This window comes from Hypomesus nipponensis, chromosome 27 (genome assembly GCF_054491055.1).
Source record: "Hypomesus nipponensis isolate SF chromosome 27, ASM5449105v1, whole genome shotgun sequence".
NCBI lineage: Eukaryota > Metazoa > Chordata > Actinopteri > Osmeriformes > Osmeridae > Hypomesus > Hypomesus nipponensis.
Window position 1 is genome coordinate 6401300 of NC_140387.1, and position 26869 is coordinate 6428168.

At 48.2% G+C, this 26869-nt stretch overlaps 2 protein-coding genes and 1 long non-coding RNA gene across 8 annotated transcripts; 2 read left to right on the forward strand and 1 right to left on the reverse strand.

Annotated features, from left to right (window-relative positions):
• Positions 1-224: 224 nt before the first annotated feature.
• Positions 225-3712, reverse strand: rnf170 (ring finger protein 170). 3 transcript variants are annotated; one of them, XM_084693468.1, is made up of 7 exons: positions 3420-3712; positions 3021-3184; positions 2812-2887; positions 2260-2368; positions 2069-2142; positions 1793-1924; positions 225-1559 (listed from the first exon to the last, which is right to left on the reverse strand). In XM_084693468.1, exons 2-7 carry the CDS (start codon positions 3158-3160, stop codon positions 1290-1292), a joined length of 801 nt encoding a protein of 266 aa, XP_084549594.1. In that variant the 5' UTR covers positions 3161-3184; positions 3420-3712; the 3' UTR covers positions 225-1289. The 3 variants fall into 3 exon arrangements, with proteins under 3 accessions (XP_084549594.1, XP_084549593.1, XP_084549592.1); XM_084693467.1 differs by having other exon boundaries at positions 3433-3711; XM_084693466.1 differs by having other exon boundaries at positions 3021-3711.
• Positions 3713-4101: 389 nt separating this feature from the next.
• hook3 (hook microtubule-tethering protein 3) lies at positions 4102-22224 on the forward strand. 4 transcript variants are annotated; one of them, XM_084693462.1, is made up of 24 exons: positions 4102-4494; positions 9435-9520; positions 9742-9814; positions 9928-9978; positions 10126-10258; positions 10449-10516; positions 10649-10711; positions 10866-10949; positions 11245-11307; positions 12617-12780; positions 13892-14032; positions 14711-14912; positions 15011-15121; positions 15503-15587; positions 15874-15943; positions 17276-17416; positions 17720-17807; positions 19193-19227; positions 19356-19438; positions 19538-19638; positions 19760-19864; positions 20089-20160; positions 20471-20607; positions 22041-22224. In XM_084693462.1, exons 1-24 carry the CDS (start codon positions 4438-4440, stop codon positions 22054-22056), a joined length of 2229 nt encoding a protein of 742 aa, XP_084549588.1. In that variant the 5' UTR covers positions 4102-4437; the 3' UTR covers positions 22057-22224. The 4 variants fall into 4 exon arrangements, with proteins under 4 accessions (XP_084549588.1, XP_084549590.1, XP_084549589.1 ...); XM_084693464.1 differs by lacking the exon at positions 11245-11307; XM_084693463.1 differs by lacking the exon at positions 22041-22224 and having other exon boundaries at positions 20471-21750.
• A 502-nt stretch (positions 22225-22726) lies between these two features.
• On the forward strand, positions 22727-24070 carry LOC146220644 (uncharacterized). Its single transcript, XR_014750862.1, has 2 exons — positions 22727-23323; positions 23544-24070. It is a non-coding gene; the product is annotated as an uncharacterized LOC146220644 (long non-coding RNA).
• Positions 24071-26869: the final 2799 nt, after the last annotated feature.

A 26869-nucleotide genomic window follows, 5' to 3' on the forward strand; every position in this document is an offset into this window, starting at 1 on the left:
ACTGCTTTAATAACATAAGACGATAAGAGATAATCTGACCTGCCCTTGAAAAGCTAAAGGGGTGTGTCGGGTTGAGCCATGATATATAACACTCCCTTCAAATGGGATCATGTAGCTGTTTGGGACTGCGTGGAGCCTAGACTAGCTTGATCCTTACAAGCAAATTCTCTCCTCATCACTTCACATTCCATAACAATGCTGTAGGCAAAGAAAAACAACCAATATTGAATTGTATGTAATATTTTCACCTTTACTGTACTTACAATATTCCAGTGATTATAAACAGATTGCAAGTTATTACATTTCTTTCTATTTTAGAGACAAGGACTTTGTCTTTTTTTTGTCAGAAGCCCATGTCTGTGCCACATTCTTAAAAGGTGAGAGAGAAAAAAGATTTGGCCCTGTTCCCAAATCACTCCTCATTCTGTGGGAACTGGTGCTAGAGGTGGGAAATGCCACATTTCTTGCACCTTTTAAATGCCTCCTCTGACTTTTTGTAAGTTCATAGAGGGTTAGGGTGCTGGCCTTGATTTAGGATGGGCAAGAAGTCGGATCACCTCTGCCATGACATGAACACAAACCATACGCCTGAGGTTTAAACGTTGAATCTGCACAAAGATCAAGCAGAGAGGATGCTAAAGAGGGAACAGAAAGTAAGAACAGGAAGCGTAAGTTGAGGCGTCTAAATATTTTGGGTCTCACAGAGTCCCAAAACAAGGGTAATAACAAGCAATATAATTTTTTTATTTTATTTTTTTTTACAGATTTTGAGGAAATTGTTGTATGTGTGCACAGTTCTGTAAGACCAAGAGATATTTGTTATCCAGTAGACAAATGTCTTCCTTTTCCTTGTTTATCTACTCAGTAATCAATACCAAAATCGTCATTAACACATATCAAATGAGACCCTTTAGAATTGACTGGTATTCCTATGAGAGGGATTGTGGTAAGTTCCCTGCTTACAGCCGGTATGTGCATTCAATTCAGTCCAGTGGTATTGAGGGTACATTTCAGACAAAACATAAAGACAATCTGATAATTTAATTCCCTTCTGTACAGACTCCAGTTTCTTCACTTATTACAGGCTATAACTTAACACACTTTAATTAGTATTCCGAACCCATATGAGATCATTCCAGCCAGTGCCATGATAGTAGGCAGCAGTGTTGGATTGAGGCCTAGGTAGTCCTAAAGTCACAGTGTTTCTGCCCTACTCTGAGACTTGGAGCCTTGGTAGACCTTGATGATCCTTGACCTGATATGAGTTGAGAGAGGAGGGGGGGGGCGTCTCAGCCTGCTAGTCTCTGAGTCACCACCTCCCGGTACATGATCGAGATGTAGATAAAGAGCAGGAGGATGACAAAGAAGTCGTCCATGAAGCCCAGCAGACCAAACAGAGCCTCGGGGATGAAATCCAGCGGGGAGACGAGGTATGTCAGCGCACCCACCAGACACAGCAGGATGCGGATGCGGAACATCCAGAAGAGTCCGCCCATGGAGAACATCTCCCGGAAGGCGTGACGAAGCAGCGTGGGCACGTCCCTCAGACGCTCCATAATCTGAGGACAAAACGACACGAGTATTACGTCGCCAAAGTCTAGGAGGTCAATTAAAACACCACACAGAAACACAAGCTGATATGTCTCATAGTGAACAAGATGAAGTAGAAGCCCAGTAATCCTTGTGTTAAAAAAGAATAAATTAAAAGAAAAAAAAAAAAAAAAAAAAAAAAGAACTGCAGCAGAGATCAAGACCGAGCATGTGGCCTCGAACATGGAGCCTGGGGACTCACAGATCTGGGCTGTCCGGAGAACCTGCGGTTGTAGTCGTTGACGTCCTGCATGATGAGGGTGGGCTCTGCCTCCCCATCTTGGACCTGCTGGGGGGAAGCTTGCTCATTGAAGAGAGGGAAAACCAACGTCACCTGGGGAAAAGAAAGTAACCTTAAGTGAAATGAAACCCACGGTGCCTAAGTGGAACCAAGCCAATGACGTCAGAGCAATGTGGCAAAATTATACATCAAAGTACGTCGGGGAGAGTCGTAGATATAACTTATTTGGAGCCTTACTATTTGTCTGCAGATGGGACAGTGAATTGCCCCCAGCCAAGTCCCATACCTCCAGTATGCAATTATACATGCACCTAAATAAACAACACAACGCTCAAATTGAACACAAGGGGCTTTCAGTACGCATTTCAATGCCATGCACAGTCAATTTGTGCACGCGTTTGTGCATTTAGTCTTTGATAAGAACTTACCACAGAAGAGGTGACCACAGTTGGTTTCTACGGGCAGCACAGCCTGCTGTAAACACACTGGGCAGGACATATCCGTGTAGTACTGAGGCCTGGGTTCTGGGGGGGATTCCTGTTGGGAGGAAGAAAGTATTCAGCCCACAATACCAGGCAGAAGCTAGCCTAGCCCTGTAAGACCCCTTGTTGTAAAATTACAACGTCTCTTTTAGATCTTTAATTGCTTTTTTTTTTTTTTTTTTTTAAGACCACATATATCCAATGGCATTGCAAGGAAAAACAATAGGACCCATTGGCTATGTAAATGTGGTCTTTAAAAAATATCTTATTTGCAAACGTGTTTTTTGGAGAGTTAAAAGTGATGTTGTAATTTTAAACCGGGCCTTACAGGACTAGAGTACATGGGAGCTAACACACATCTGTTGAGGTTCAACTCTGGTTAAATCGGTTCCACATAATGTATAACTGACAAACTTATTCATTGGCAAAAGCAATTGACTCGTGAGTTGGTTTTAAACCAGTCATTCAATCAAATGGTACACCTGGCACATACACTACCTGCTCGGATTGGAGCTGCTGGCGAACAGCGCGCACATGCTCCTGGTTCTCTGGGTGGATGTTCTGTTGCTCATTTCTATTAAGACAGACGGCCAATGAGATATTTATTCTATCTAACTACTGAGATACAGCTTTTTGCCTATGCTCAGATGTGACCAGTGTAACAGACAGTTAAGGTACATGAATATGAAGGGAAACTTGTGTATTACCTGCAAAGCAGTGTCAGAAGACCACACAGAAACGTAACACTTAGAACGACCACAAAGAGCACAGGGTTACTGACGCCTTCGATGAGTGAATCTTCATCTTGTACAAGGTAGTTCCCGTCCCCGCACTCGTTTTCATCCATAACACTTACTCATATCCTACAACACTGCATACAATAAAGAATTGGGATAACTTAGGGTCATGTGTGTCCAATAGAATCTTTAGGAGGTTGCCTCTGCGTCATTCTATATCTAGCTAGGGGAAAGTCCCGCAAATACTGTTAGCTAGCTAGCACAGCTAACGTCGCTGTAGTATGATCTATTGCTTTACAAACTAACAAGTAGATTGCGAGTACAAACACCGAAGACAAGTGTAACAAGCTAGCTGTGTACATTTTCAACCTGAAAGTCTCACCATCACGACTGCGAAATTGAAATTAGTGCCACACTTCCGCATTCTCAAAGTGGTCCTACTTCAGACTTTTGTTACGTCATCCGATTGAGTCCACTTTATTGCTTGTAGCAATGTTTACTCTACGCAAACACTGTATAACTAATACATTTTAGCATGTATCTGCTGGTGATTATAACGGTTAATGATAATAACATTGTTCTCTATTAATTAGGAATGATATAGATCCCTCAGGCTCGAGCTGCCTTTCTGGTCCTGCGGGATGGCAACCAGGAGTGTTGCCAGGTTTGAGAAAACTTTAACAGGGATGAATGTTTTGGACAAAATGTCCATCAAAGTCATTGGACTAAATACATGTAATGGACTAAATACAATAGAAGGTCTTAAATATAGTAATGGTCTCAAGCCAATTCGAAATACAAATATATACTCTACCAGGGGAAAACAAAATAAACTAAAATATGTCCTCATGGAATTAGCTCTTATAGGTGACATTTCAATTGGTCCTGGTTGATCCCAGTATAAAAGTATGAGTGGTTATATCTCCCCTAAACTACCCCCGAAACTCCATACACACTATAACCACGCCCCCGGCTATTCCTGTCTAGAAATTCGAGTGTGAAATTCGGTCTCAGGGTGTAGAGACCTTTATTGGGGGATGTATAATTCAAACCTGGCAACCCGTCTGGAAAACTGAGGTTAGAAGGGAGACAGACCGGTGGCTTTTTGTGTCTCCACGTCTCCGTTTTGTGGAAACAGCTATACGACGCTGTTATTGATTTAGATATATTCATATGTTTAAAACCGTGATTGGACCGCATCTGTCCTGTCAGACACCGATTAGCCGGCCTAATTCTTCATTTTGGTGCCTGGCAAACGCGTTGATCAGACACCGAGGCAGAAGTCTTGTTGTTGGATTCTGAACCATTTCTACCGTATTGGGCTAGCTAGCTAGCTGTCCATCTTCGGATAAAGAGCTAGGTATCAGCGTTGATTTGTAACATTACGATGAGTACTTTGGAGTCAGTGGACCGAGTTGAATTGTGCGAGAGCCTTCTGACATGGGTATGTATGGTATATTCGCTGATATGATTTTCCTTAAGGCGTTTAGCTTGATTGCTAACGCAAACAGACTAGACGTTAGCAGCAGTTCATGTACATCGAACATGATTAGCTCAGCCTTACTGTGTAGCATCAATATGACTCATAATCCTTTTGTCTGTGTTTGCTATCCAAGCAGTCATACTCACAACTAACGTCACATCTAACGAATGTTCAAGTCATAATTACTAGTCTGATTTGGGAATGGGGCGCCCATGTTGACCTTTCAGGTTCTCTTTCTCTTTAAATCCGTCTTAAATGTGTTCTGTGCAGGACATTGTCCATTCACAGTTGTCCACAGAGCTGTCATAGCGTCACAGGTTCAGTGACTAACCTGACATTTCATCAACTGTTATGTTTTCGATGAGATTGTGAAAACGGAATGAGGTTTGGAATGAGCTCCTCTCCAACACGTTTATCACATCCTACCTGACAGCAATTGCTACCTGGGATTGGGTGCTTGAAAGTTAATAGGATGACAGTGCTTCTTCCTGTGTGTCAGTAGCAGTGTTGTGTTGACTCTACAAATATATATATATATATATTGCGTACGCAATCTAACTCTACACATAAAACAAGACATTGGTCCTACTTTCTAACTGCACTTATTTCATAAAATCTCAAATGTGTATTTTAATATAACATCAAGTACAGTGAGCCAGCGATGCTGTCTCTTCTATCAACACGGTCTCGGTCATGTTTAACTAGAACGTTGATTGTTCCCTTTCCCAGCTGTTTCCTCACATTCTGACGAGTAGGCAGGCCTATGTGGGTGCGGACTTCCTTTTTCCTCTGTCATGATGAACAGTGTTGGAAAACTGAAAAACTCTTGTGTGTGTCTCATCAGGGCAGAGAAGTTGGGGAATTAGATTCAGCCAATTTCTCATTGAGCCAAGGCTATTTGTTGATGAAGAAACCAAGCTTGAGTTGATTATATGTGCCACATTCCATACACATTGTGAAATGTTATTCCTATTAATTCATTTCATTCTTCAGCATAAGAATCCTCGGCAAGGGTCACAAGAGCTTGCCGAATTAAAACCGCCTCAGAATGATTACGGGATTAATTAGGATTTTGATCCGAGTAGCTTGTATTATTACAGAGGGCTGTTGGACCTTGAACCTTAGCATATTTATCATTGTACCGAATCCCAGATCCCCAAACAGTCTCCCAAAGTAAGCACTTGTTAACATCCTTGCCAGGACACAATGGGCGTTGAGTTGGCGGAATTCAGCACAGCACACCGTTTGGGATCAAGCATGTGATTCCACATCCAGGCAAGCTGCAAAAAAGGGCTGAAGAATGGTGACGCTGGAATCGAGCAGCTTCCGTTCCGGCTTTTGTTTTCGACGCCGAGGCGAGTTTGCTGAGTGGCCGGGTATTGGGTCTGCTCAGGTGTCCCTGGCTTCTCTCTGCCCAGGACACAGAGCTGCGTCACGGGGTAGGGTTTCCCAACACGGCTCGTCAGAGCTAAACTTAAAGCCCCATCCCTAGCAACGTGTCTAGGTGAACCGGGCTTGCTGCCCGTCCCTCTGGTGTCGACAGTTTTGTTTTGTGCTAAAACACAGTTGGCTAGTCAGATTGAGCTTCGGTCGCGGAGATGATGTATTATGTCATACCTCAAACGATAAGAGATGCGTTGAGGTGCTCAAGTTAAGCATGTTCCTGCGAATGTCGGTCTTCTTTATGATGTTATAGAGACAGAAACTGTTCAGCGTTGTTGCTTAGTAAGCTGAAGACGATTCCTTCATTTATGGCCGACAACACCCACGTGCATGCGCTCAGACACAGGCAGACACGCACTCTTGCCCCTGGCCCATCAAAAAGGAACCGCATGTCGTATCGGTGTACTGCTGCCCTGTGTGGGGAGGTCACGTGAGATGCAGGCCTATCCTCCTGTATCTCACACTACCGGCCTTGACGATTATCTGCTCACAATTAGGCTTGGGCTTAGCATGACTCGCAAGCAGATCTTCATACTGATGATTCATGCAGTAATTGATTTCGTTTTCTTCCAGGAATCACATAGGCTAACCGTTTTTTTCTTCCTGTTTAGTCAAGCCAACAGTGTCGGGGAAGTTTGGAAAAAAAACACATCATTTTCTATCTAACTCTCAGATCGATGGGTTTCCGCTGAAGCATACTGTGGGTTAGATATAACCTGTTCTCTGCAACATTTCAGCATGCTAAGCATAGATGAGCAAATTCCCCACACCAAACGTCCCTAAATTTCACCTCCGTTTTGTGTTGTCAACGTGCGTCATATCACGAAACGACATCGATCGGCAGACAATGCAGGAACGAAACAACAACAACAATGCGTTGATTGTCCCCGCATCTTGTGAAGGAAGATAAAGCCAGTGCTGAACTGAGGCAAACAGGAGGCGACTTGGCCTATATTTACAAGATGCCTTCCCACCACTGACTGTAACTGCAGTGAAATGGAGCGGACCAAAAAAAAATTACCAAAGGGGTGGATGAAAGGCAGGTAGGACAGCTAGGCCCAGCAGCATCAGAGTATCTGGGAATGACTGCCCACTTCCAGGGGCGTGCCAGCAGCATCGTGCCTTAAAAGCAAACCCTCCTGGTCAGTAACGGAAGCCCATAGCTTCAATAGTGTTGTCTATGTCTGTAGGAAACTGCACATCTGGGGGAGTAGTCTGGGATAATGTAATAACCCGCCTGTCGGTCATAACAATGGATTTGATTAGCAGATACTTGGGATTGGAACCAACGACCTCTTGATCTGCAGTGACAGGCTCGGACCTGCCACCGAGCTCTACGTGTTTCCCTCTGTCGATGACTGTTTTGGATGGTCTCATTAGGTCTACTTCAGTGAAGACTGTTATGGTCTTGGGTTCTACCGCTTAAGACAAGCATGTGAGTTGGCAGACTAGCTAGGGTGACAGCATGATGGACGGCGAACTGCCTGACATGCCAGTAAAAGTCTGCGTGTTGTAATATGAGCCACAAAACTAAGAGATGACCCAACCGGGTTCCAGACCATCCGGAACATTCTGATATTGTCCCCTCAGCCATATCAGGAGCTGCAAACTGGGGACATCTGCGAGTGTGTGTGTGTGTGTGTGTGTGCACGTGCTGTTGTTTTGAGTTGTCTTGTTACCCACTCAGCAGCACTGTATAGTGCTAACAAAGCTTTCTCTCACTTCACTCTGTTCTGAACACTTGCCTGGATGTAAGCCCAAGTGTATGTGTGTGTGTGTGTACAGCATACCCACGCCCTCTCCCTTCTAACCGTGGTTGCGTAACTGTCTGTATTGTTTTGGTCCAACCTCTTTTGGCTCTAGGCCCATGCTGGGGGCTGAACGGCTGGCTCGCCAGTTTATGTGGCATAGCTGTCAGATCGGGGATGGAATATTTCTGTCTGTGCAGCAGTTGAACAGCTGTGGGGGGAACGGAATGGCCCGGCGCGTCTGAGGTGGAGACCGTTCCGACTGAAAGAAAACAGATCTGTTAGGCTACCATTCTCTGCCACCCGTGAACTCGCCGTCTGTTTTGGGTACACCGCCGGCATTGTCCATCACCAATATGTGTATCATGCCACTTCGACGCGTCTATTTTGATTTTTCCTGTACTCGAAACAACCTTTCGGCTTGCCCTTTTAGTCCTTGACAAAGTGCTGGTTAAAGAGGCCCATGGTCTGTGTGTTGTCGACACACACGGAACTCTCATGTGACCTGCACTGAAGGTGCCTCACAGGCATTTGGTTTTCACAGCGCTGTTCTTCCAAAAACAAAGCCCATTTGGTTGGCCCAATGCTCCATAGGGTCCTGGTCTATGCTGGAAGATGTGCGGCTGGTTTCCAGAGAGCGCCGTTCCATAGGAAAGCTGTAGAAGGCTAGAGTCCCGTCCTGATTGGCCTGTTCAGCTGTACACCTGACAGACATGCGTCTAATGAGGCCCTAGGATAATAAACGACATCACGTCGTTTACCGGATTATCCCGACCAGGGGAAATTGAGTTATCTGACCTGAGATCGGTCTGTGTACCTTCCTAATAATAAGCCTACTACTGTGTAGGGCTAGGGTTCTGAACATGGACGTCCCAGACCGACTCCCTGCGGTGGCAGTTTGCCGTTCATAAACTGATCAGAAACCAGAATTTGGTTGCGTGTATGTCTTGTCTTTATGGAAAGCCTCACTTTTGGCCTTTTAGTAAAGTTGTTATTGGGTGTGTGTGTGCGTGTGTGTCTAAGATCCTCCTCATGCAGGCCATATCACGTCCCCCTATTTACAGTGTTCACTCAAGGTCGAGGGCGGGGGCTGTTTCTGAGGCCTCCAATCACACCTGCAGCCGGACTTGACCGACATCACGCACCGCATCTCCGTCACACACGTCAAAGCATTCCTCGGGTCCATCAGTTCACACATGCCACGGAAATGCTTTGCGTCAGAACTTGTCAGACCAGCCTACTGCTTGAGGGAGCGGACAAGGTGGTACCGAAACACAGAGAACCGATAGAGGGAGAGAGGTAGATAAGACAGATATATAGGTGGAGGACGGGAGAGGAGAAGGAGCATTGCTAAGGCCTATACATGGGCAGCTGAGTGTTTTCATAGCCCAGAACAGGTTGAAGGCTGCAACCATGGTGCGATGCTTGTTCCATGGACAATATGTGTGGGGGCGGAGTAGTCGGAGGGGGGGTTAAACTGAGGGCACGGTGACATCTAGTAGGACAGCAGAAGTCGCTGGACTTCTGCCAAAGGAGCATAGCTTGCAATCGATCTGGGTTAACGTACCAGTGGGGAAGAAGCTTCCAGACTCTTCAACTGAAATGTCATTGCAACTTTGGCGACGTTCACCGTGGGGAGGTCCTCCGGGGAAAAGGACGTTGGACGTTAGCGCTGCTCCGTCCCGTTTTCATCGCCCTTCTCCTCTCCAGGTCCAGACGTTTGGCGTGGAGGCACCATGCAAGACAGTGGACGACCTCACCAGTGGGGTCGTCATGGCCCAAGCCCTCCAGAAAATGTGAGTCTCAAACCACCAGTCCCCACGAGCAGAGTCCAGTCCGATGACATTTGCCTTTTTTAAACCATCCCACGAGCCTCTTTCAGTGGCAATTCCTTTTAGTGCCTCTTCTCATATGCAATATGAAAAACTGGACCATGAAGTAAGGCCTTGCTGTCGAATGTGTGGTGTCGTGTTGTCATTCCCCCCCCCCCCCTCTCTAACCCTAACTCTCGTTTCAGAGACCTGGTGTACTTCAGCGACAGCTGGATCGCTAGGATCAAGCCTGATGTCGGGGATAACTGGAGGTTGAAGGTTTGGGACCCTGGTCTTCAGTGGTTACGCTCAAGGTTTTTTAGCGTGATGTTTGGGGAAACCTTGACTAGGTCTAACCCTCAATTTTTATTTTATTTTACCACACCATTCAGATCAGCAATTTGAAGAAGATACTGAAAGGCATCTTAGACTACAACCAAGAGGTAAAAGATGATTATTTACAATCTCAGAATCTCAATGGGGCTCCTGGTTTCCCCCCCATCTTCCCCCCCCCCCCCCCCATCCACCCCCCAACTTTGAGGGTTTTGGGAGTGTGTGTGCGCGCGCTAACGGCAGCCTTCCTCATGCAGATCCTGGGCCAGCAGATCAATGACTTCACCCTGCCCGACGTCAATCTGATCGGCGAGCACAGCGACGCCGCCGAGCTGGGCCGGATGCTGCAGCTCATCCTCGGCTGTGCCGTCAATTGCGAACAGAAACAAGGTAACGTCGTCCGCGTCGTCCGTCTCTAGCAGGGTGTTAAATAGGAAGCAGCCGCCCGACAAATGCCGGTCAAATATGCTTCACTCGCTTTGCTCCACTTGGGACTTCTACTGAGGGGCTCTTGTGAATTGATTAGAAATGAAGTGAATTGAATTCATGGAATGCCATAATGATCTCTCTGCCCTTGCAGAATACATCCAGACCATAATGATGATGGAGGAATCGGTGCAACACGTCGTCATGACTGCCATTCAAGAGGTAGTCTGCGAACCCCCGAAGTGTTTTCTTTTTCTTTTTCTATAGTTCAGATTGGAAGTGTGGAAAGTTCTGGAAGGGAGTAACGGTGAAGCGTTTCTCTAACGCTAACCATCCCAATGTATTTTCCCTTAGCTGATGAGCAAAGAGACTCCAGTTATAGGAGGGAACGACTCCTACGTTGAACTGGACAGACAGGTAAGACGTCCCTCCTCCCCTCCCTTCACGTGAGCCATTTCTCTCGGATACATCCCAGATCCCCACCTCTCAGAGTTACAACTGTTCGAGTCTGGCTCTGCCTGTTTTTTAATTTTTTAATTTTAATTTTACAAGTTTCATCTTGTGTTCCCAGCTCAAAAAGACCGCGGAGGAGCTCAGCGACGCTCTCTCCACCAAGGAGGAGATAGCCCAGCGATGCCACGAGCTGGACATGCAGGTTGGTGTCGTGCGGCTGCGCGTCTCTTCATCTCAGTCCCCCCCCCCCCCCCCCCCCCCCCCCAGAACCGAACCCAGACAGAAGACGTCACCCTCATTTCTGGACAATATATCTGTTCAGTATCGTATTCTGAGTTGTCTTGTAGTACTCGGCCTTTGTGACTTTTAACAGAAGTTGACAGGCTGCAAACTGTATTCCGCATTTCTTTGTTTTCCTGTCCATTTTGATCATTGACTTCTTCCCCCCCCCCCCCGGACGAGACTGAAACCTCACATTCTTTTGCCTTGCTTTGAAGGCGTGCCATGTTCAAGAGGAGCGAGATAGACTGAGGTTAGAGTATGTTGAACTAGAGGAGAGGGTAAATGGACCTTTTTATATTTCTCTTCTCTCAGTCCTTGGTGTTTGCTGTGTGAAAGCCCTGGGTTGTTTTGAGTCTTGAGTATGCTTAACAGCATCTTCTGTGGAATCCAGGCCTCCTTTCACTTTGGCGTGCGTGTGCGTGTGCGCATAAGCTACCCCGTCTACCTTAGTGCTGCGTGTCACAACCACACCCCAGACTAATGCCACCCCCCCCCCAACCCCCTACCCGCCCCCATGTTAACCATCCAGTGTGTGTCGCCATGGCGTCCGATGGCAACAGCAGGCAGGCAGTGCTCGACTGTGGGCCCCTGGGCTGCAGCGAGCGAGGCAACCGCCTCTAAGGAGAAGAGCTGTGTAGAAACATCATGGAGCCAGACTCATGACTCGGCAATAATCATGTAGTCTGCTGTGGAGTGGAAGACTATTGGGGATGTTTGTGTTTCTCATGGGTTCTTGATAAAGAAGGCCACCCTGGGTCTTCCATTCTAGAAAGGACCGCAGGAAAGCCGGTCTTATCTTCTAAACCTCCCAGGGGGGCTGAGGCTCCATCAACTTTTTTTCAAAAAGACCAGAGCCTGTTGAAGTATGAGAAACACTCATTTAAGTGTGGGGAGATACACTAATTTAAGTGTGGGGAGAAACACTCATTTAAGTGTGGGGAGAAACACTCATTTAAGTGTGGGGAGAAACACTTAAGTGGGGGGGGGGGAAAACACCTCGCGGTTTTGCTGCAAATCACGCCGCTCTGCCTTTTTCACCGCGACGAAGCCCCACACCTCAGTCAGATATTTGCCGACATGACTGTTTCTCAACTCAAAACACAGTTGCCGCTTTGCTTTTGTGTGGAGTTTGGTCTTACCCCTTCTTGTTGAAAAGGCCACATAAACCGCATGTAGCCCTGTTGGCACTGTAAGGGTTTGTTGGTTTGCCTTTTTCCGTGTGCTTGCCATGCCCCCCGAATGAAATCAATTAAAACCTTTTGTATAAGATGTCTTGGTAGCAAAGTGATGTGTGCTGTGAAGGAAATCATCCTGTTTGGCCCAGTTAAATATTGAAACTGTGTTCAACTAGCCTAGGGTCAATGTCATAATAGCGACAAAGTCAGCATTCTTGTCATCAACAGTAAGCTCCCAAAACGATACAGATAGTAGCCTTTTCGAAAAGTCACCACGGCCCCATTTTGATCTCCTCTCGCCTTGGGAGAGTTGCATGACCACCTTTACATCTGAGGGGGCCCCCCCGAGATTCCAGCGTCTCCCCGTCCGTTCCTCATTCCCCCTCCTCTGCCCTCCCCCCCGCGCCCCCAGGTGGCAGCCCTGCAGGAGGAGAAAGGCAGCCTGCTGGCGGAGAACCAGATCCTCATGGAGCGGCTCAACCAGTCCGACTCCATCGAGGACCTGAACAGCCCCGCCGGCCGCCGCCACCTGCAGCTGCAGACCCAGCTGGAGCAACTCCAGGAGGAGACCTTCAGGTGAGCGCGGAGGGGGCTGCCCGCCATGGACCCGTACCCGGCCAGGGTGGACCCTGGCTGGGCAAGGGACAAGGGGAGGGGAGGGTATGGAGCAGGAAGGGGAGGCAAGGCGAGGACTTGTGTGTGTGTGTGTGTGTTTGGGACCCCGGGGGAGGTGATGACGGGACGGACAGTGAGAAACGAACAAGGGTTCCCCTCGTGAGGCCACGGAGGGCTTGAACCTGCAACTCACTACGCCGTGAACAACAACAGGCTTTCCGTACAGGGGCCAAAACCAGCTCGAACACCCCCCCCCTCCCTCCCTCCCCCCCCCCCCCAGTTCCCCCAGATTGATTACCTCGCCCGTGTTCTCCACGCCTGGCGCTCTTAGGAACCTGTCTGCCGGGTCACATGCGGTCCCAGAGGGTTTAGATACAGGCACGGCCTTCTTTAGGAGGCTGCCACGGGCGCTGGAGTCGCTGCAAAAGAGCGAGCGCCACAACTCACCGTGGCGGGGCTAATCGTTAGAAAGCTATCGATTTCCTCTCTCCTCCGCCGAGCCTCGCTAAAGGCCCCGAATGCTCCACAGATTAAAGGGCTATATAAACAGCCCCGCGAGCCCTTTTTAATTGCGCGCAGCCCCGTCGCGGCTTGGACGGACGCCAAGGCCAGCTACTAACCAGGCCCCCCCCCCCCCTCCTTCTCACCTCACCCCCAATGCAGGCTCTCTGTCTCAGAGCTGGGAGTACCAGCCTCTTGCCCTCCACCCTGGCCCTCGCCCCCACAGCCTTGCTCCCCCACTTCAGGTAAAACACGGGGCCTGCTGGTAGGGTCTAGGGCCCCCCCTCCCCTTCCCTCTCGGGATCACCCACTGGTCCTTCTCTGAGCCTGTATCACCGGGACACAAGTCGATCACGGTCGCCAGGCACCTATATTGGTTACTCACCACGGCAAGGTTGTGTGTGTATGTTCCCTGAGTAGCCAATCCCTGCACCACTTCCTGGAACCCCCCCCCCCCTCCACAGGTCCCCTTTGGAAGGACTCTCTCTCTCGGGCAGTTTAGCTTTTCAGTCGTTGCCGTTTCGCGCGCGGGCTAACGTGTGCGTCTCTTGGCTCGGGGCCGGGGGCGCAGGTTGGAGGCGGCGAAGGACGACTTCCGCATCCGCTGCGAGGAGCTGGAGAAGGAGCTGACGGAGCTGCGGGGTCAGAACGAGGAGCTGACCGCCCTGGCCGACGAAGCCCAGTCCCTCAAGGACGAGATGGACGTCCTCAGGTCAGACTCGCCTCCCCACACGCTATCTCTCTCTCTCTGCCTCATATCTATCGCTCTCTCTCATATCTCTCTCTCTCTCCCTCATATCTATCCCTCTCGCTCTCTCTCTCTCATATCTATCTCTCTCTCTCTCATATCTATCTATCTCTCTCTCTCTCATATCTATCTCTCTCTCATATCTATCTCTCTCTCTCTCTCTCTCTCTCTCTCTCTCATATCTATCACTCTCTCATATCTATCTCTCTCTCTCTCTCTCTCTCTCTCTCATATCTATCTCTCTCTCTCTCTCTCTCTCATATCTGTCTCTCTCTCATATCTATCCCTCTCTCTCTCATACCTATCGCTCATATCTCTCATACCTATCTATCTATCTCTCTCTCTCTCTCTCTCTCTCTCTCTCTCTCTCTCTCTCTCTCTCTCTCTCTCTCTCTCTCTCTCTCTCTGTCTCTCTCTCATATCTATCTCTCTGTCTCTCTCTCATATCTCTCTCTCTCTCTCTCTCTCTCTCTCTCTCTCTCTCTCTCTCTCTCTCATATCTATCTCTCTCTCTCTCTCATATCTATCTCTCTCTCTCTCATATCCATCTCTCTCTCTCTCTCTCTGTTTGTTTGTTTGTCTCATTTTCCGGCTTTTCCCCAATGAATCGAACTATACCTAAGGTGCGCGTGTGTTCCACAGACACTCGTCCGACAAGGTGTCCAAGCTGGAGGGCATGGTGGACTCGTACAAGAAGAAGCTGGAGGACCTGGGCGACCTGAGGCGGCAGGTGAAGCTGCTGGAGGAGAAGAACACGGTGTACATGCAGAACACGGTCAGCCTGGAGGAAGAGCTGCGCAAGGCCAGCGCGGTGCGCAGCCAGCTGGAGACCTACAAGAGACAGGTACACGCGCACGCACACGCGCACGCGCACTTGTTATACAGGCTAATACGGCATCGTTTGTTTGTTTTTTTTGACGTACCCGGGCTTTTGTCCAAAAGGTGGTCGAGCTCCAGAACAAACTGTCGGAGGAGTCCAAAAAAGCGGACAAGATGGAGTTTGAGTACAAACGGCTCAAGGAGAAGGTGGACTCGCTCCAAAAAGAAAAAGACGTACGTGCCAAAAGGGGTTATTTTATGATTTGATATAACTTTCAGGGTTAGAAAAAATGGAAAAAAGGGAGGATTTCTCCTCTGCTCTACTAGGTCCTGTTGTTGGGTTGTAGAAGTTGTACTAAAACAGTCATCGGTCTTGAAGAGTCCTGTGCTGAGGAGGATTGAGGCAAATAGTTGTTGGAGGCGACTGTGTTTGGAGCGCTCTGTTTTTTTGGCCTCTCTCACAACAGAAGTTGTTTTTCACAGAATGACCCACAAATTGGAAACGTACTACTTGGCTGTGACCACATGGAAAAGTGTGTGTTTAGTCCTCCATCTCACTCACTCACTCACTCACTCACTCCCCTTCCATCCATCCTCTCTCCCTCTCTCCTGTAGCGTATGAGGACGGAGAGAGACTCCCTGAAGGAGACTATCGAGGAGCTGCGTTGTGTCCAGGCTCAGGAAGGACAGCTTACCTCAGGTGGAACCCCTCTCTTGTCTCCACTTGAAGGCTATTTTTTCCCTCATTTTGGGTGGCTAGGCTACACCACAAGAACACTTAACCAGTTACACCCACCTGTGAACCAGTTCACCGAGGTCGTCTGGTTATTTAAGGCAAGAACAAAAAAAACAACCTGGGGTTGTTTTTGTTCTCGCTGCCTCCTGCTGGCCTAGCGTCTCCAGGGGAGTTGTTAGAACGCGTGCCTCCGGCCTGTGTCAGTAACCAGTGTTTACCTCTAACTACGACCCCCTGTTTTTCCCTCCAGGCCTGGTTCCACTTGGAAGTAACGAGGGCTCTGATTCGCTGGCGTCAGAGATCGTCACTCCGGAGATTCGGTAGGACCTCTTAACAGCCCCCCCCCCCCCCCCCCCCCGCGCATCCAGTTCCCCCAGAACATTCCACAGCCCCCAGAGAGCTGCTGCTTTCGCGCCGGTGAAAGCCATGCCTATTTGTGGATAAAGATGAGCACAGCTCAGTGGAGGAGCGTTTGACTGCAGATCAAAAAATAAAAGAAAAAGATTGCAGGGTCAAATCCCCAAATCGTTTTCACAGTATGATTGTTTTTCCCTTCCCACAATTCACCACAGCGTGTTTTCGCTCTTTGTTCCCCCCCGGAGCGGCCCGCGTTTGACGGCGGGTTTTCGTGTTCTCGCTCGCTGGCGTTCCCGTGGTTCATTCGAGCTCCTTTCTCATGCGTGTTATCACCGTGGCTGGAGGTTTGCAAGAGATGAGCTTCATTTCCTCTTTAAAGACTGATAAGACATCTTAGCCTCCTCAGCCCTCAACACTCCCCCCCCCCCCCTCACCCCTCCCCCCCCCCGACACACACGCACTCCAGAGAAGGGCCTTTGTGATGTGTTTATGAAGTGTTCCTCTCGGGGGGACGACGGCGATTGCATCAGTCGCGAGACCAGTTCAAAGCCGCTCGTCCCCGTACGCTCGGCCAATCAGGCTCCTTCTCCCCGGCTCCTTTCTTGCCTCAGCCTGAGGGTTTTTTTGGGGGCCTGTCTCCCGGTCGCATACCTCGCTGGCTCTCTCCTGCTGTGGGCCGAGCTGTGCTCCCGGCTGTGGCGTCGCCGCGTTACGTAACGCCCAGACTCCAGATGCTGGAGTTGCATCAGCCGACCCGCCGCTCCAGTGGCTCTCTCCAACATTCCGTTTGGTGGGCTAGCGTAGCTTAGCTTAGCTTAGCCTTGTCTGGAAGCACTTAGAAGAGCCCCGGGCTCGCCCACAGCTGGTCAGCCCCGCCCAGTACTGGCTGTACTCAAACACCTCCTTTATAACCGCTCCTCTTAGAGAAGCTGCCAAACAACCTCCTCTCCTGTGAACTGTGGCGCTGTGGTTTGCTCCGAAAATGGCTCGATGTGGTGCCGTTTTCGAGCTACCTTGGTGGGAGAATGCCTTTCCAAACAATGTTACAGAGAAAGAAAAAAAAATGTCATGGGGCTTAAACAGTTCAAAAATGTGATTCCGTGACTTTGAACGTCTGACCTCAGGACATAGCTGTCACCGAGGCGGCCACGAGCTAGCAGGGTCGGACAGGATTAGTCAGGGTCCCCCCCCGACCAGCCCAGGTGGAAGCTGACAGAGACTTAACACCCGCCGACTAGCAAGCTCGCAGCTGACACGCTAACCACGCTAACGGCCCTCCTCTGTGTCGTCCCAAGGGAGCGACTCATCCGCCTGCAGCATGAAAACAAGATGCTGAAGCTGGCCCAGGAGGGCTCGGACAACGAGAAGATCGCCCTGCTGCAGAGCCTGCTGGAGGACGCCAACAGCAGGAAGAACGAGCTGGAGACGGAGAACAGGTGTGTTCTGGAGCGCCAGCGCCGGACACTACCACACCACGCACCGGACACCGGAGCTGTGCTACGGGCCGCACCCGTCACACGGCATCCGAGATACAGGCGCCCCGAGCTCTGACACACTGTATACATGCCACTTCACACTCCCGGGCGCTGCGGTTCGACCATCCCCCCCCCCCCCCACACGACACACTCATCAACGCAGAACGCTAGGCGGTCGGCTAGAGCTTAACATACCTCGCCGAGCTGTGTGACCATGTGACCGAGCCCAACACCCCCCCCCCCCCCCCCCCGCGTGTGTTTCAGGCTGGTGAACCAGAGGCTGATGGAGGGTCAGAGCCAGGTGGAGGAGCTGCAGAAGTCCCTCCAGGAACAAGGCTCCAAAGCAGACAACGTGAGTACTGGACCTGGGGGGTGGGGCTCCCTGTCACCAGGTTCTCTGTCTGTAGTACCACCGCTGACCACAGGGTGGAGTGTCTCCTCTCTCTATAGACTGGGTTGTGGGATAGTTTTATCTTGAAACCACCTCCGGATGAGTGTTTTGACCTCTTCCGGATGAGTGTTCGAGACAGAAATTTGTGTTTGGCCCTCCCATCTCCCCGCCCCATCATACATTGACGACCACCGAATGAATGGCTTCCTGTTGTGTCGTACTAACCCATTCTAACACTGTCATGTTGTGGTGGTGTGTGTGTTTTTGTTTTCTTTGTGTTGTTGTTGTTGTTGTTGTTGTTCTCGTGCGTGGTGTCATTTCTGTTTTTAGCTCTGGAGAGGCTGTGCTAGTTCTGCCTGGCCTGTATGGTGGTTACAGGCCGTGTGCATAGACAACTCCTGATTGGACAGGGCCTCTGGCGACGACGACCTCAGCCGGAGGGGTGTGTCTGCGCGTGTGTGCAAGAGGAAGTGTGTGTGTGTGTGTGTGTGTGTGATCATGTGACCGGAGTGCCTGTCCTCTCCTGCCCCCCCGTGTCTCTTGTCCTAATGCATGACACAACTCATCCAAATCATCGCTCCTTGTCTCTGTCTTGGCTGTGGGTTCCTGGTTGTGTTCGTTCATTAAACCCTTCTTGTTTTCTTTTTTTTCAATTCTGCCTCCCCTCTCAGACTATTGTAAGTATGGCTTGGTGATCCACTCATGGCTTTACTGCATTTACTGTTTTCCCCAAGTACCTCTTGAAATGTAATCTTACATTTTGGGAACCGTTTCCAGCTGATGGTTGTCCTCTTAATTAGTGGCGAATCATTGCTACGAATCGAACATCACTTTTGGGATTGGTGGTGTGGATTCCGGGTGTGTGAAATCTTGCCTGTCGCAGATTACTTTCAAACCCTGCGGTGCTTCAGTTGATGAGTGATTATCTCCATTCGTCCGTCCATTCTATTAAAAAGTGAAATGATCTGTAAATTCGATGAACGAATCTATTTTTTGTTTGTTTTGTACAGTGCGCAACTAAATCGTTACAGAATTATGAATCGGGGGAAAAAAACTCTGGAATGTTTCACCATGACATTCAGTTAATCAACTGTATATATTTATGCAGAATCACATAGGCTGCATTTGAAACATTCTTTGCTCAGTGATGCCCCCTATTGGATCGTTGAGGAGAGCATGAATATTACAGTTGAAATACTGTGAGTCTAAATTCTGTAAGGTGTGTAATGGACAGTGTGGTCATGAAGTCCATTCTCCAGCCAACAGAACTGTAGCAAACCTATACTAACAAACTGTCAGAGTAATTTTTTTTAAACAAAGCTTTTTGCTCTCTTTTTTTTCCCCAGTCGATCATTCTGAAGAAGAACTATGAAGAGCACATGTAAGTTACCTATTCAAACGCGACTCCCAACGTAGATTCTGCAACGCGTTTCCGCTTCGAAGTTTGCACCCGAACCGCTAAATAAAATCGCCTTTTGTTTTTTTTTGTTTTTTTTTCCCCCCTCCAAGGGGGAAACTGAGGGAGGCGAAAGACGAACTGCAGAAGAAGACGGCGTACATCGACGACCTGGAGCCCAAGTACGCCTCCAGCTGTGAGTCGCCCGTCACGCCCGCGCGCCTACCGTCGCTCCGCCCTCACACGCCCACCTTGACCTCTGCCTCTCTCTCACCCCCCCCCCCCCCCTCCCCAGCTCAACGAGTGGACGAATTGGAAGAGGCGCTCAAAAAGAAAGACGAGGACATGAAGCTGATGGAGGAGCGCTACAAGAAGTATCTGGAGAAGGCCAAGAGCGTACGTATCGAAACCAGGGGGGGCCTAGTCTTTCGTCAAACCACTTTGTGTTCTACGACGGACCACGCGATTTTGTTTCGGTGTCTCTCTCTGTGGGCTAACGCGGCGCGGGCTCTTGCAGGTCATCCGGACCCTGGATCCCAAACAGAACCAGGGCTCGGCCCCTGAGGTCCAGGCGCTGAAGAACCAGCTGCAGGAGAGAGAGAGGATGCTGCACTCTCTCGAGGTACTGTGCGGAGGGAGAAAAAAAACCCTGCCCCTCCGTGACAGGCAGACATGGGAGTTGCCAACCCCTCCGATGTCTATCGACCGTCCGTCTTTGTGCATGTGAAAATCTCCCTGTAGACCTGCTGTTTGGCGGCTGCCCGTCTCCGCGGTAACGTGTGATGGTTAAGGGTCGCGACGGTGGTGATCGTCATGTTCAAGGGCTCCTCTGCTGTCTCCCCACAGAAAGAGTTTGACAAGACCAAGACCCAGCGAGACCAGGAGGAGAAGCTGATTGTCTCTGCCTGGTACAACATGGTAAGTGGCGACTCCCTCGCTCCGGTTGGGTTCAAGGGTTTCGTCGGGTCCGCCCACCAGAGGGCGCTGTGCACAAACCGTGGCTCTCGACCGAATCGGAAAAACCAGACTCAAAGAACTTATTAAGACTACAAAGAAGATGGCCTTTTTAAAAGACGAGATATGCATATTCGGTATCGAGACACCACATTTGTTTGAGAACGCCGTCTCTTTATTTCCGCTCGGATTTGACGCCGTCGTTTTTTGAATGACGACACACCACAGGTTACAACTTGTCACACGCTGACTGTGCTGTGTGTGATGTGTGCAGGGTATGGCCATCCAGAAGAAGGCAGCAGAGGACCGGCTGGCCAGCACAGGCTCCGGACAGTCCTTCCTGGCCCGCCAGAGGCAGGCCACCAGCACCCGCCGCTCCTACCCAGGACACGTCCAGCCTGCCACGGCCAGGTAGACGCGGCAGGGCCCCCCTTCCTCCCCCGGCCCTTAACCTCCATCCCCCGTGGCCCTCCGACCCTTCCAGCCAGGCACGGCGTCGACGACCTTGCGGTAACGCAGCTCCGACACGAGGGTGTCCCAGCTGCCGCTGCTCCTCTCTTGCCTGCCTGCCTCGCCAACTTTGCTACCTTGACTTTTTATGCACATTTTACTCTCCGTGTATTTCGGTAAATTATTTTCAATCCACCACTTTTATTTGATTTTTATCGAGCAGCCCCTGCAATTGCTTTTTTTTATATTTTTCTTCTTTTTTTTATTTTTTCTTTCTAGGATTTTCCTCAAGGATGTAGCCCACTTAGATATGCAGTTCCCCAAAAAGTAAATGGGGAGAGTTTTTCTTTTTGTTTATTTTTTCTTTTTTTTCCCATCCATTGTTTATCCAAGCCAAGGTTATTTTCATATCTTGATTTTCCCGAGTGATTTCGAGTTACAGAGTGCTCTGTGTGGTAGGTGCTGTTTGGATCCAGTTTGTCAAGTGTTGAGACAGGTTTGGCCTTGTGGGGGATCTTTAAGGAATGGGGACTTTTTACCAGTGTAAGATAAAAAAATAATAATATTGATCTACTATATATATTTCTAGCCTTCTCTCCCTCCTAACATCAGCGAGTGGTCCTGAGAACGCCTAATATGTCAGTGTGCTGTCTGTCTGTTCTACAACGTGTATTATTTAGACTTGTCTCAACATGTCTATGCAGTTGCTTTGGGCCAGACTGTGGTGCATAATGGCCACAATACAGTGTTTTTTTTTCACCAACTATTTTGAGTATAGCTCGGTCATCGTATGGTTAACAGTGAGGATCGAGTCACTTGATTAGCATCGGGTGGGTTTGTCATAACGATGTTGATCAGGAAGGCTTGAATGAACCACTGCTGTTATTGGTGGGGGGACAACAGACGAGTCCTCTGATTGCTCGGGCCTCCTCAGAGTAGCAATCGAGATGTACAGATGGAGGGTTCACCTGTGGCCTAGAGCATGGGTCGTAATACTGGCGACATCATTGTCAAACTGTCTGAATACGTACAGGCACGGTCTATCAGGGTATGTTGAAAGGAGGTATAAGTGACTTTACATACAAATAATCTTAAATGGTTTTCCTCCCTGTGTCCTAGTGAGTGTACACATGCACTTTGTGCCATTTTCAATAATTGGACTAACCCGTCGACCAAACCTGCTTTGTTTTGACATGTCACATTCTCCCATTTTTGTCCTTTGAAATGGTTCCATGAGACCTGTGGTGGAGTCACAGTGTGAATCCTACTGCACCCTGCTCAGCTGTCAACCAGAGCCAGGCCAACTAGGCCACCGACTGAGGAGGCTCACTCCTGTCCTTGTGGAACAGTGATTCCCACTCTGACTCCCCTCTCTTCTCCGCTCATTTCCACAGTGACCTGATTGCATGACCGCCGTCGACTGGGTAGACCGCTGCATGATCCGCCATTTGCATGACTTTGCCTTGAGCTCGGCCCTGCAAATAACGCACCATCGAGATCAACACTAACCTGTAGCATGGCCCAGGCTGAGCTACCCCTAACATGCCCCCCCCCCCCCCACCCCAGGAGGAGGTGAGCCCCCTTCCCACGACGCCTGACAGCCCCCCCCCCCCCCCCCCTTGCTCCTCTCACTGACTTGCTTGCTTGTGCTTTTAAACCTCTGCAAACGCCTCAATCGCTTGGTTCCAGACACGGCGTCAACCGGTGAGAGGAGGGGGCTAATATGGAGCCAGTGTTACTCCATGTCTTGAAAGACCATGGCAACGATCGAATGACGAGCAATACAGGCAGATATGTACACCCGGTCAGAGTGTTGAGTCCGAAGTTTAAATTGGCTCAACGCTCTGCCGGGCATGACATGACAACCTTCTGTGTCCTGTGCTTACAGAGGAAAACAGGAACTGAAAGTAACGTGTTTTTTTTTTTTTTTACATTTTATTCCTAATCACATTGTATATATAGAGTTCACCTGTTCACAGTCTTTTATTTTATGAAATGGTGTCTCTGAAGACTGTTTTATGCTTCTTGTGAGTCCTCATTTTATAAACCCTGCCGAACGAATTTGGTCAAAGAAAATGTGGTGTCATAATGACAAGGTCAGAAGGGGAAGAGAGGGGGAAGGCTGCCTCGTAGCCAGGCCTTCAAATGCTAGCTTTATATTCACTTTTTATTTAAACATGCAGTATTGATTTTATTAAATGTATTATTAATTTAACTTTCATGGTACCGAACCAGACTGGATAGCCTGTGTCTTACCTGTCTAAAATCTGTTGCTTGATTGATTCCTCCAGATTTTTATCTTTTTTTCTTTCTCCTGCAAAGAGCTCAGAGCTTACAGGGTAAGACGATGTTCACATATTTGGCTGGCGTCACCAACAGCATGTTGACATGGACTCCTCCCCCCCCGCCGCCTCCATGTTTATGATGAACATGTACAAAGTGCTTTTACCTCAAGTGTTAGTCTAAAGGAAATGCAGAGATAGGAGGGGGTCAGGGGACAAGTGGTGTGACGCCACTGCGCCCCCATGCTGCTTCTTGGTCATCTCCACACCACAACAAGACATGTGTCCGTATTATGCAACTGATGAACTTGTGTGTGTGTGTGAAAGACTTCAGCCACGTGGTGATACATAGGACAAGACGGGGGATATCTGCTCAGATGCCCTGGTCTGTCTAGGTCAGGGGTTCCCAATCCTGGTCCTCGGGCCTCCCTGCCCTGCATGTTTTAGATGTTTCCTTGTTCCAACACACCTGATTTAAATGAATGGTCGTTAGCAGGTTTCTGCATAGCTAGATAACGACCCATTCATTGGAATCAGGTGTGTTGGAGCAGGGAAACATTTAAAACATGCAGGGCAGGGAGGCCCGAGGACCAGGATTGGGAACTCTTGGTCTAGGTCATTTGTAACGTCTCAAAAACAAAAGAGCTCGCTTCGAAAACCACTCGCCATTAAACCTGAGGATGGAGCCGTCGATAGAGATGGGGGGGGGCGGGGGGAGTAACCTGGTCGTTCGTTACCGTCCATACAAGGGGGTCGGCTCTCAACTGTCTGTCGCCACAGAAGACCAACGTGCATTTGAGTGACACGACGAGCAAGGGAGGCGATTGTGTTTGGTTTCTTCAGCAGGTTTCATGGTTGCTGTATTTTTTATTCATAGGAATACTTATTTTACATTAACGGAAGTAGCAAATAACCTTTCCATTTGCCAAGTTTTATATTGCTTGTATACTATATGTACATACTGTATGTGAGAAACAGTTTAGGAAGTTTATGTTCATTTGAAAGACAAAAAATAGGAATAATTTGACCTTCATGGATTTCATAGTATCTGTCCATTTGAAACTTGTTGATAAAATGTGCTTCCTACACTGCAAAAATGTACAGTTGGTAATCAAGTTGTAAATAAAGCTTGTATAAAACTGTCGGTTTCTTAGTGTGTGTCCTGTTAGATATTCACAAAAGTCCAGGTAATAGAATATCAAATAAACACTGCTGTAAATGATCAATAAACATCTGATAGCCTTTTTTTAAAGATATTTTACATGTGACCCATTCCATCCCTGGTTGTCGGGTCAGCCATTGTCTATAAAACATTTCATCTGCAGTACATCTTCTTTGCCGTATACTCGATGAGTATTCATGGGAGGAAATGTTCCTCGTTTTTGGAGACTCAAATCTCCAAAGATCCGATGGATCTTCACCGGGCTCCCATCTTGACTACGGCCTGACCTTGCGGTCTCACACCACGGACGGAGGTTTCTCCTTACAACCATAACACGGTGTCCCCTTGTCCTGGCTCCACGCTGTGGGAGGCTCCCAGGCATGGTTGGCCTGGGAGTGGAGAGGAATGCCTTGGCCCTGCTTGCTCTCCGCAGGCCCCTGCCTGCCTGGGAAATGGAACTGGGGACTGGCCGGCTGGAGCCTTGAGGTAGTCAACACAAGCATCCCTCTGTAACATTGTCCTGGGAGTAGAAGTGCTCTCTAACCTCCACCCCCTGGGAACCGACTTTCTCTTATATTACATGACAAGAGCTGGGATCGCACCCTAAAAGGATACTACATCAAAACATAAACATGTCCCTCTTGCTCCACTGTAGACGCTGCTGATCTGTGGGGAATTTGGGTTGTTAAAACAAGCAGGATGATGAAGAAATACTGTCAGTGCATTGTAGTTCTACTCAAATGGCCATATATATATATATATATATATATATATATTGTTTTTGTATATATTTATATATGTTGTAAGATTTGAAGGGAACTCTAACCCTAACTGAAATGAGGGATGTCATTTTCGGAACAAAAAAAAACAGTAGACCTACAACAGTACAACATACATTATGACATTATCAATTTACATTTCAAACAGTTCTAGGCTGAAAGCAACCATTGATCCGAACATCTGTGGTAGTTTTCTGGCTTAGTAAGTGCTGCGTGGTCTAGAAGAGAGCAGAGCTGTTCTCTGACCCAGGAATTTACACCTTTCGTGAAATGAGCCTTGATTCGCCATTTTTACAATATCATTTTTGGCAAGGGTTTAATAAAACACAGGTGAGAGGTGCAACACGTAAACTCAAACCTCATGCTTCTACTGTTTACACAGTAAGACTACGGGGCTCTAGATTGTGTTGACCCCGTGAACAGAGGTTTTGACAGCCAACTCCATATAGGGGTCACAAGCTAAAAACGCTAACGTCTTTACACGGGGCCCCTCATTCCTGTGTAGGACCACAGTCAAAACTCAACATCGTGTTCGTTTAGGTGAAACAACCAGCGCTTTAGCGTATGTGAAGACATCGCTGACAGCCTGAAATTCCCCTACTGGAAAGCCCGGGGTTATTACGTATCCATTACAACATCTAGAAATCCATCTACTTGTTACTTGTGAGCTAGCTTACTTGTCAATTCTTTGAACTCCAAAATGTGAACTAGCCTATCTAGCCTACCTACTGCATGCATGTGTTTTCCACCATTTTCCCAATCTGTTTATTTTGTTCTTTTTTTTCTTACGCCATGCGTCTGCGTTTCTCGTTGTCTATGAACAGTATTTGAGATCTCATTAGTTTTAAGTCAAACCACAAGACAGACTGACGCAGAAAACAAAAACTACTCCAATTTAGAAGATGCTTTTGAATTATTCGGAATTTCGGACAGTTCAAGTCAAAGTGTGTCATTCAGTACACTGTTTGAACAGCGTTGTTTCTCATAGGCTACAACCCGCCTCGGTGGAAATGATTTCGTGAATAATGTAGGCTACTTGTATAAAATAAATTAAGTCTCCAAGGCCAGAGGAGGACAGGTCATGCCCCCGGCGCCCTTGGAGAGTGGGAGGTAGACAGACCTCGGAAAAGCCGTAACGCAGCATCAACGGATAACTGTCTATTTATTTGTTTAGTTGCCTATAGGCTACTTCCTAGGACAGGGCCCAAATTAAATTAAACGAAATTGGTCCGGAGCCAAACACTGCCGCTGTCATGCCAAAAATTACTTTGACGCAACACCTGGCATGTCATTTATGAGATGTTTTTGCCACAATTGCTCTTTAGGCAGATAACACGTGTGTTTCTTCATGGCCAGGTTTACCAATAGGCCTACTGATATTTCACAGGCTACAACAAAGCTGTAAGGAAAACAATATTTATACAGTGCTGTCCTATTTTTTCCATTACTAGAGTTCATGACTATAGAAAATGAAGCCATAGATCTTTCCCCCAGGGAGTTACGTAGATCTATTTTGGACAAGACAGGAAATATATTCTGGTTAGAACTGAGCCATAGAATCTCTTGGGCTGATGAACCTATATGGAAACAAGAGTCAAGATCAACATCAGAATTATTAATGTAATCTTAAATGTCCCTTGGTGTGGAACAAATCAGTGGGGGTTGCTGGGTTAGAGTTAATGTGTTAATGTGCGCCATAGAACGCTCTTAGAACGTTCCTAAGAAGCTCGTAACGTTAAGAGCTTAACAAATCTGGGAAACCCGGCCAATATCTTTGCTTGCTCTGTTAAGACAAAGGGAGACTGTTTTTATTTGATGATATTAACCGATTTGATGTGACCGAGTGGAAGTCTTCAAACAATTTAATCATAAACAGGATTCATTTTTTGTTTTCTTCGACAATTTGATAGTTACATTTACATTTAGTCATTTAGCGGACGCTCTTATCTTCATCGTAGTTCATCCTGTTACCCTTGATTCTTGCCAAACTTGCACATGTC